Source organism: Lipotes vexillifer, unplaced genomic scaffold, assembly GCF_000442215.2.
Source record: "Lipotes vexillifer unplaced genomic scaffold, Lipotes_vexillifer_v1.1 scaffold1117, whole genome shotgun sequence".
NCBI classification, from domain to species: Eukaryota; Metazoa; Chordata; class Mammalia; order Artiodactyla; family Lipotidae; genus Lipotes; species Lipotes vexillifer.
The window spans coordinates 57,825-67,665 of record NW_006778824.1 but is presented as its reverse complement, the minus strand read 5'-3'; the positions used below and the strand labels follow the sequence as shown (position 1 = coordinate 67,665).

The 9,841-nt window shown below is 55.5% G+C and overlaps 1 protein-coding gene across 1 annotated transcript in view; it reads left to right on the top strand.

Moving 5' to 3' along the window:
- Window positions 1-9,603, top strand: part of CYP2E1 (cytochrome P450 family 2 subfamily E member 1) — a 10,653-nt gene extending 1,050 nt beyond the window's left edge. The window contains exons 2-9 of the mRNA XM_007451990.1: window positions 272-431; window positions 3,301-3,450; window positions 3,747-3,907; window positions 4,365-4,541; window positions 5,599-5,740; window positions 7,616-7,803; window positions 8,298-8,439; window positions 9,201-9,603. Coding sequence (XP_007452052.1) covers window positions 272-431; window positions 3,301-3,450; window positions 3,747-3,907; window positions 4,365-4,541; window positions 5,599-5,740; window positions 7,616-7,803; window positions 8,298-8,439; window positions 9,201-9,391 — 1,311 coding nt within the window. The 3' untranslated portion in view covers window positions 9,392-9,603. The remainder of the gene's footprint in view (window positions 1-271; window positions 432-3,300; window positions 3,451-3,746; window positions 3,908-4,364; window positions 4,542-5,598; window positions 5,741-7,615; window positions 7,804-8,297; window positions 8,440-9,200) is intronic.
- The last annotated feature ends 238 nt before the right edge of the window (window positions 9,604-9,841 follow it).

Genomic DNA, 9,841 nt, shown 5'->3' with positions numbered 1-9,841 from the left:
GGGGTGGGGCGGATATGGGCAAAGGGGCCTCAGGGGGAACAAGAGGAATCGGCCCTCCCAGTTACTTGTTCCCGGGAGGGAGGGCTGCTAGGCACACCCAGGTGCGCCGTGCGCTGGATGTGTTCCCGGCAGAAGCCTCTAGGGAGGTCTTCCCCAGATCACTCTGGGTTCTCCTGGTCAACAACAGCGACCTTGGGGGGCACTTTAAAGCAAGGCATGTTCCCCAAGTCCGCGGTGGCTCACTCCCCTGGTGGCCTGGTGGCCTTCGCAGCTGGCAGAGCGTTTCGGCCCGGTGTTCACCCTGTACCTGGGCTCACGGCGCTTCGTGGTCCTGCACGGCTACAAGGCCGTGAAGGAGGTCCTGCTCGACTACAGGAATGAGTTTTCTGGCAGAGGAGAAATCCCCGCGTTCCGGGTGCACCAGGACAAAGGTGCGTCCTACTTGCGGGGCGGGGGGCGGCGCGTGTGGGGTGGGGGATGATGTTGGGGGGAGATACTGAGATAACAGTTACAACATGCTAAAGACAGAAAGGTGGAGCGATCTGCAGACAACTCTGGTGAAGTTTGGTGCATTCACTCACTCAGTCATTGCTCTGCGCCTTTTGATGGACCCAGAGTGGACAAGACCTGGAGCACCCACCCTCCGACCAGCAGGACAGACGTGTTCATAGAGAAATAGGACCCAGGGAGCTGCTTCTGACGGCTGGGCCGGGCCTGCCCCCGCAGACCTTCCCGCCTCCCTGGGCCCTCAGTCTCCCCTGGAAGCTCTTTCCACTCACAGCTTCAACTACTCGTGGGTGTTGGGGCTCCATCCACCGAGGGCCCCTCACCTACGATGGGCACCCTGCTTCTCCATCGAGGGGGCCTCCCGATGTCCTACCTGGGGCTGTTCTTAGACCAGGAAGGGGGTGTTGAGACTTCCCGGTGACCCCATATCCCCAGGCTCACCTCTTTCCTCTGCCCCTCCCCGCTCCGGTGTCTCCAGAGCCCCTGAGTTCCCCTCGGGCAGGCAGAGGAGGCCTGGGCGGGGGCAGGGGTGGGGTGGGGTCTAACTGGTCTTTATCTGAGTGTTCCAGACTCCTGACTTCAGACTCCTCTTCCACGCCTCCAAGGAGGTCCTGGAGCCTGGGCGGGGGCGCCCCTCCCCCACCTCTCTGCTCTGAAAGCTCCCTGCTGTCCTCCAACCTCACCTGCTTGGCCTTTATCATTTGCTCCCTGGTGTTTGAGATCCAAAGCAGATGAGAAGGAAACAGTGTCCCACCAACCCAGCAAAACTTGGAAGCCTCTAGCGCCTTCTGAGTCAACTTTGGTGATGAGCCTCTAGAAAACTCTTATTCATTTTATGTAGAATTTTCAAACTGATGTGCTTACAGCTGTATACGGGCTTCTTGCCTTATTTTTCCAGTCTACATTTCCGAGGTTATATCCTGCCACAACCAATGGCATTTGATTGTCCCTCTTAGATTTTGTGGGTGGGTTTGTTATTGGGGGCGGCTCAAAGCAAAATTAACCACCCTAATCTTTGTCATTAACACAAGAGGAGACTTACTGGAGGACAGCCCCAGGAGAGCAGGGGTTCTGGGGTCAAAGAGCTCCATCCTGGCTCTGGGGACCCTTTATCTGCCAGCCCTGGTCCAAGTCATGGGCCCCTGAGAGCAGTCAGGCAGGGGCCAGCATCCATATCCCGCAGGTGGGACACAAGGGGCTTGCCTGCCTCCTGCCTGAGGGCTCCAAAGTGCTGTTTTTGTATGTCCCACACGGCCCGGGGCTGACCCTGAGCCTCAGCCAGGCCCTGGACCAGGGCTGCATTTGGTCCCCAGGAATAATGATGTGAGCGTTGGTGATTACCAATAGTGTGGAGCAGCGGCTGCGTATTCAGGTGCCGAAAGGATCCTTTCAGTCAATCTTCACAAAGCTCTGGGAGAGGAGATTCGTTGCCCCATTTCAGCCTGTTCGGATCCCAAATGATGGTGCGCCTCTGGGTTCTGTCTCTTCCTCTCTCCATCTCTGTGTCTCTCTGACTCTGTCTCTTTCGCTCTCCAGCTCTGTCTCTGTCTTTCTATCTCTGTATCTCTGTCGCTTCTCACATTTTTCTGTATCTTCCATCTTTTCTCTCTACACAGTTCTTGCCAGAACATTTTAAAACTACCTGCTCTCTGCCCCTCCCCCCTCAACCACCTCTTCTCCTGATCACGTGCCGTCCAGGGTCCCGCAGCTCCACTCCTGCCTTCCTTCTGGCTTCTCTGGTCCTCAGGACTAGGGGCACAGCCTCTGCTCTGTCCTCTGGCCTCCTCAGCACACACTCCCTGGTCCCTGCCACCGCTTGCTTGTCCGCCCTGTGTCCTGGGTCAGTAACCTGGAAGGCTGGAGCTGCCCAAGGCCTGGCCGGGCTGATGGCATAGGCACCCGCGAGTTTGGAGCATCCCTCCCCTAGGTTCCCTCTTGGGCTACTGTGCCACGTACCCAGCGTCCACTTGGCCCGTTATGCAATGTCCCACAGGAATCGGCACCAGGACACCTGAACACAGGACCCTGAACTGAGTGTCACCTGTGCTTTTAACCTGGTGAACGGCACCTGTAAATGGGTCTCCTTGGCGCCCACACACCCATCAGTGGTCATGCTGTCCGTCCCCGGGCTTGGCTCCATGGCAGCCTCCTTGGGTCACATGCCTCTCCTCCCACCCCTGCCTTTGCTTCCCCTGCAGGCCGTCCAGGTGTCCTTTTGGGGTAGAATGAAGCCCTCCTCTGCTATACCTCTCAGGTCCGGCCAGACTTCCTTCTGGAATGTCCAGGGCCATGGCTTTCCTCAGGCCTCCACATGCAGGAGGGAACCAGATCAAGGTCTTCCCGGATCCGGAGGTCTCCGTGGTCCGGGGGCCCTGTGACCTCAGATTTTAGTAAGGACTTGTTGTGAAGCCACAGAGTGCGAGCTGAGGTGTCTATAGTGTGAGGGTAAAAAAAGTCATTGGAAACAGAATGGCTTCAAGGAAATTAGTCAGTAAACAGGAAAGAGGCAGAGGTTTTTTTCTCAGTGGTCAGGTGTGGTTTCCCTCCTGTGGGGAGGACACAAGGCAGAGTGGGGAAAGCAAGCAGGCTGGTGGTTGCAGAGCTTACAGGGACAACGGAGAATGCCAGCCGACCCCAACGGCTTCTCTCCAAACCCAAGCATCTGTCACTGCGCGGGTCAGTGTGGTCCCTGGTCCCTCCCGTGCAGGGCGCAGCGCAGGGCGCCCATCACTCCTGCCCTTTTCTCCTGAGAGGACAGTTTGCAGTGACAGCCTGCTGCTCCCTCTTCCTTAGGGATTATTTTCAATAATGGACCGACCTGGCAGGACACCCGGCGGTTCTCCCTGGCCACCCTCCGTGACTTCGGGATGGGGAAACAGAGCAATGAGCAGCGGATCCAGAGGGAGGCCCAGCTCCTGCTGGGGGCGCTCCGGAAGACCCATGGTGCGTAGAGCCTGGCCTGGGCCCCACGGCCCCTGACGACTGACGCAGCTTCCCACGTTAGCCCCCAGATGCCACTTCACAAGCCGGTTCTCCCTCTAACCCAGGGAGCGGGCGTGGTTGTTGAGGGTGCAGCCGGTGTGTCCTGAATAACTGACAAGTGAAGAAAACCCGAGTGGTTCCCAGTCACCACCTCCCGAGAATTCTCACAGTCCTAGGATGTCTCTTCACAAGCACTGGAAACGGCCCTCCTGCCACACCCACGAGCGAAGCGCCCTGACAGCTCCCCTGTTTTCCAGGCCAGCCCTTCGACCCCACCTTTGTCATCGGCTTCGCGCCCTACAACGTCATCTCCGACATCCTCTTCCACAGACGCGTTGACTACAACGACAAGACGGCCCTGAGGATGCTGAGTCTGTTCAATGAGAATTTCTACCTGCTCAGTACGCCCTGGATCCAGGTGAAGCGCTTCCCTCCCGCTCGCCTGGTCTGCACCCGGCTTCAGTCGAGGGTTTACAGCAGGGAAAGGATAAGAAGGGGCACTTGTGTGTGCGGACAGACAGGCACACAAGACTAGAGAGCCTGAGCGCTCCTTCGGGACACCTCCACGGGGCCCGCCTTTCCCCCTTGCTATAGCCTCAGGACACTTACCATATCACTCTTTAAAATCAGTCCTCACCAGGCACACGGTACCTCTGCCTATGTGCTCACATTCCCACCACGGAACTCACACGACCTCGTAGAGTGGTGCCCAGAAAGATACTTTCAGCCAAAATATTCTAAATAATATAATAGTGACAGCCATAAATTCAGGTTTGGAGAAGGTTGTCAGCCTAGTACGCCAAATGCTATTGCATCTGGAAAAATATATATATACATAGTAAGAAAATTCTCTCCCTCCCTCACTCTCTCTCTAGCTTTATAATAATTTCTCAGGCTACATACGTTACCTGCCTGGAAGCCATAGAAAACTAATGAAAAATGTGTCTGAAATAAAAGAGTATGCTCTAGAAGGAGTGAAGGACCACCAGAAGTCACTGGAGGCCAGCTGCCCCCGAGACTTCACTGACGTGATGCTGATGGAAATGGAGAAGGTACCCTCACAACTCGCAGCTTCCAGACCAGGCGGAGCCGGGCACTCGGCCATTATGAGATGGGTTTGCGGGGTCAGGGTGCATCTTTCAGATTTGTATTATGACCTGCACTGCAGTGTCCACGCCACCCACATCGTGTACATTCCGATGCTCTTAGTTTTATACAAGTACACTGGCTTGAGCGTGACCGCCACACGTCGACACGGCCAGCCTGCCTGGCCGCCCTAGGCTCCACTGTACTGTCCACTGTGCCGGCCAACAGGATGGCTTTTCTTGCAGAAGCCATCAGGGGGCTGTGGGACCGGGTGAGTGGGCCCCTCACATTGGCTCCCTCCAGCCCAGCCTCTTAACCACTTCTGATCAACTGACTAATGACCACATGTCACCTGGGGAGAGGCCCTCAATGCTCCTCGTCAGCATGTAACCCCCACGTCATGCATGGACTCAAGGGGGCCCAGGCCTTCCTGGCACCACCTCTCTGGCACCCCTCTGGGTCGCCCGCCCAGATCAGTCAAGCTTCTCTTCTTTCCTCGGCATCACATGTGGCTCTAGAGCCACACATGAGCTCCACACCTGGCTTCCTGGAAGACTGCCCTGGGTGTCTGAGAGTCTCTTCCATCAGCTGGGCCTCCTCCCACCCCTCCCACCTCCCACCCTAACCCAGCTCCCCTGTGACTTCCCTGCCTCCTGGGACCTAAGGCAGCGGCCGTGGGGCGGAATGAGGCTGAGGGCAGCCCTGCAGAAGCCCCACAGCTCAGCCCTGAGCTGCTGGGGGCCGTGGCACAGGGCCAGGGAGAGCCCCACCCCCAGGAGGGCCCTCGGTGCCATAGAAGGAGCACAGACCTCACAGCCAGGTGAGGGCACAGTCCCGCCCGTGGTCGGTTTTCTGGGAGCCTCTGTTCCCTAGCCTTGCAATGGAGACGATGGTGTCTGTGCAGGATGGGCCCCCTGTGGAGCTGGCAGGGCTGCCAGGTGCTCTCCTGCTGAGGGACACAGGGTCTCTTTCTCATCCACCTGAAGACCTCCCTGTATTGAGGCCCTATCTCTCACATCGCAGGAAAAACACAGTACAGACCCTGTGTACACCTTGGACAACATTGCTGTGACCGTGGCTGACCTGCTCTTTGCGGGGACAGAGACCACCAGCACCACCCTGAGATACGGGCTCCTGATTCTCATGAAATACCCGGAGGTTGAAGGTAGGGCAAGTAACAGGCAAGGACACTGGACCATGTGGCCGTCGCACCTGAATGGTCAGCCTGGAGCATTTAGGCTTCAGCTTCCCGTCGGCCAAACGGGGACTGCTTGTTAACTCTTGCAGCAGTGACACTGGGGTTGCTGGACGAATGCTTTAGGGGCAGTGTTCTCGTACATGACAGGCCCCGGCACTCAGCCCTCCCACACCCACTGGAAACCCCAGATTGCAGGAAGAAAGCCCAGTGGAGAAACGCCAGCCCGTCTGCATCCACTCCAGGCCATGATCTATTTATGACAGAGAAAAAATGTGCACATCGCCCCTGAGTCAGCCCCAGCCTTCCAGGCAGAGCTGAGAGGCAGGAGGGGGCAGGGGCGAGGCCTCCTGGCGTGTCTCACCCGATTGGAAAAGTGGGGATCAGAGGAGGAACCCCAGGAAAAGCACTGCAAGTCTGCCTGCTGCCCTGGACCTGGCCTTCCTTCCCAGGGCTCCTCCCCAGCACTGGGCCGGGTGGGACCCAGGGTAGATCAGGCATGGCTTTGGGGGCCGCATGCACAGAGCACAAGGCACTAGAATCACCCACATGGGCCAGTGGAGGCGATGTGAGCAACGCCATATATCAACAGGCCAATCAGCGCCAACCTCCAAGGAAAGAGGAGGTAAAGGAGCCATCACCTGGGGCCAGGGTGCCCTCCCCAGCAGTGATCAGGCCTGGAGCCCCCGCCCTTCGCTGGGCACAGAGCTGGGGTGGGGGCTCCCCACTGCAAGGAGCCCCACACCACCCGAGCCACGCTGGCTGTGGCTAATGATGATAACTTGGCTCCTGCTGGGTGCCAGGTATGGGGACCAGCCCTTTAATACACTGTGTTCTTGAGGGCTGATGGAAAGGGCATGAGGTTATTTCCCCTAAGAATGTGTATATGTGACCTGTCCAGGGTCAGACCCGGTCCAACTCCAAAGCCTTTGCTTTTCTACCTGACAGAAAGGTGATGAGAAAGAGCTGGAAGTCCAGGGAGCGAAGGCTCCACGGGTCTGTGGCAGCTCTGAGGGGGCTTCTGACCGCTCTTTACTACAGGGGAGCCACAGACTCCAAGACTGTTTTAATTATGGATTATGAGGAATTTCCAATACAGAGAAAAAGACAGTAAATATGACTGACACCCACACATCCACTGCCAAATTTAACATGTGTTGACATTTTTCAGTACTGGCTCAGAGCTCTTGGAAAGAAAGCAGGTTGCAGAGCCAGCCCAGGCCCCTCCTCACCTCCCTGCCTTCCACCCACCCCAGACTCCACATATCCCTGGACTGCCACTGAGATCCCTGTGCATGTTCTTGTATTTACCATCTGGTAAATATCAGCATACCGCAGGTCTTGTTACACGTGTTTAAAACTGTTACCCAGTTGCCATACTGCTGGAGCTTTGCAGTTCACTCAACAGATTACAAGGCCCACAGGCAACCTCAAACCCAGAGAGGCCAAGTGACTGCCAGCGGCTGCTCAGAAACACACCGAGCATGTCAGTTTCTAGTCTCCATTCACCTCCACACTCCTTACGAGCCTGCAACAAACCAGCCTGGGGTAACCATTAGCACAGTTTCCCTCCAAAAGAACAAGACTCTTTCTTATTCTCTGCTCCTGGCATGAAGACCAGAAAGGGGTTAGCCATGACCAGCTAAGGTAGTGGAGGCCATGAATAAGTAACTACATAAATCCTGTAGACAGTTCCTAGCCTCACGGAGCCTGGTTCTTACTGACGCATGTGGATGAACTACCCAATAATCCAAAGCTCCATAAGCATCTACTGGGTACATGGATGGGAGCATGAACGCTCAGCCAGCCTGGAGTCATGCATTTATTCCATGCATATCTTGGCAGAGAAACTTCATGAAGAAATTGACAGGGTGATTGGGCCAAGCCGAATCCCTGCCATCAGGGACAGGCTGGATATGCCCTACCTGGATGCCGTGGTGCATGAGATTCAGCGATTCATCGACATCGTTCCCTCCAACCTGTTCCACGAAGCAACCCGGGACACAGTGTTCAGAGGATACGTCATCCCCAAGGTCAGATGTGAGCCTGCGGCGCACCCCTGAGCACCACCCTGCCGATCAGCCGCCTGCCAGGGAACAGGACAGGGACCAAGGACACCTGCTCTTGGCAGATGCGGCTGAACACTGGGGGCTGGGCCAGCATCCCTACCCTGCAAAGTGCTGCTGCCCCGGCAGGCCTGTGGGGACCTGGTGACCACGGAGGCAGTCTGGGAAGGGGCTCCTCAGACGGTGCCTGGGGTTGAGGTGTCTTCCAGCAGCAGAAACAGACAACAACAGTAGCATCCATCCCTGGATGAGTAGGTCAGAGGAGCTACTTTCCTGAAAAGATGGGAGCCCTCATTGCCAGTTGGTCGTGACCCCCACCTGCTCTCTGCCTACCCTCAGCGAACACCTTCCCCGGTTGGGAACATACCATCTTGTCTAACGTAAAATTCAATGGCCGGCTCCCAGGTGAAAGCCTGTGCTGTGTTAACTTGACTGACCAAGGCAGCCTCTGTTCCTTCCAGGGCACAGTCATAATTCCGACACTGGACTCCCTCTTGTATGACAGCCAAGAATTCCCCGAACCAGAGAAGTTTAAGCCAGAGCACTTTCTGAATGAAAATGGAAAGTTCAAGTACAGTGACCATTTCAAGCCATTTTCCGCAGGTGAGAAGAGGTCATGTGTAGCCCCTTCCCTGGGGATTGTCCCTAACTCCTGCTCTCTGTTCCACGTGTGATCAGCATCGTGCCCCTGATTTCTGTCCCCGGTACGGCCCAAATGTGTTCTTCCCCGTTCAGAGAGGTTACATGACACCTTTTCTCCAGAAGTCCTGGGGATGCATTGAGATGAGTTCTTCTTTCCTTAGATAATTCAGTTCATTCAGTGCTAAAACTCTTCATTTACTAGAACTTAGTGAAAATCTTTCAAAACTATATTACCCGACTCTCCATAATTTTAAACAAGGGTTACTAAGCAAATTTTAACGTTTGGTTACCTGGACTCATCGTAGGACCATCTAACCTTTCCAGCCCTTGGCTGCCTTTCCAGGGCCTGCCCTTGGTGTGGGTAGGATGGAAGATCTGAAACCAATTCGATAGCTTTAACACCAACACGAGAGCTTTGGCTTCCACCTGGGGCCGCTCTTCTTTCCCGTAGGACATCAGGCTGAGCGCTGGGCAGGGCCCATTCTCCCAACCTAACACAGGTTCATGTAGCTGAGTCTGGTGGTTGGGGCTGTGTGAAGGCTGGTACCTGAGCACACCTGTCGCTGATACTCTTACACTGAAATCCACTCTGGGCTCCCTTTCAACAGACAGACGGGGGTCAACTCTGCTTAGGGTGGCCGTTGACGCACAGCCTCCTCCCACCCGGCTCTGCCCCTGCTGTGTCGCCCAGGGTAGTGTCTTACTGTTGCTGTCACCTCCAGGAAAGCGGGTGTGTGTTGGCGAAGGCCTGGCTCGCATGGAACTGTTCCTGTTCTTGGCCTCCATCCTGCAGCACTTTAACTTGAAGTCGCCAGTGGACCCCATGGATATCGACCTCAGCCCCATTGCAATTGGGTTTGCCAAGATCCCCCCCCACTACAGACTCTGTGTCATTCCCCGCTCACAAGTGTGAGGCACACGTTCTCTGAAGACCACGGGTCCCTTGATGCTGCCCTGGAGGCCTCCTGCTTCCCTGCGCCCCCTCAGCAAGGCTAGCCAGGGCTCCACAGGGAACCAACTGGGCCGGAGAGGCTGCTTTCCAGGCCAAGCACATTCTTCAGATAGAATTTGAAACAAAGTCCATAAAAGATTGTGTCAAACTAATTAAAGTAATTAAAGCAAACTGACTTAGTTTGTGTTGGAGTTCCTAGAAACCATGATAAGTAAGAACATATCAGTGTAGGTTAAACTAAACTCTTCTGCAAAGGTAGAGCTACCCAGTCACCAGAGTCAGCATCTCCTGTAAAGGATTCACAAAAAGGAGTATAGACACTATTTTGCTGTTTGGAAAAAATAAAAATAATATACCTTCAGAGGATTTGTTAGCCATATCCTAAATGTATCCCCTGACATCTTTACCTAG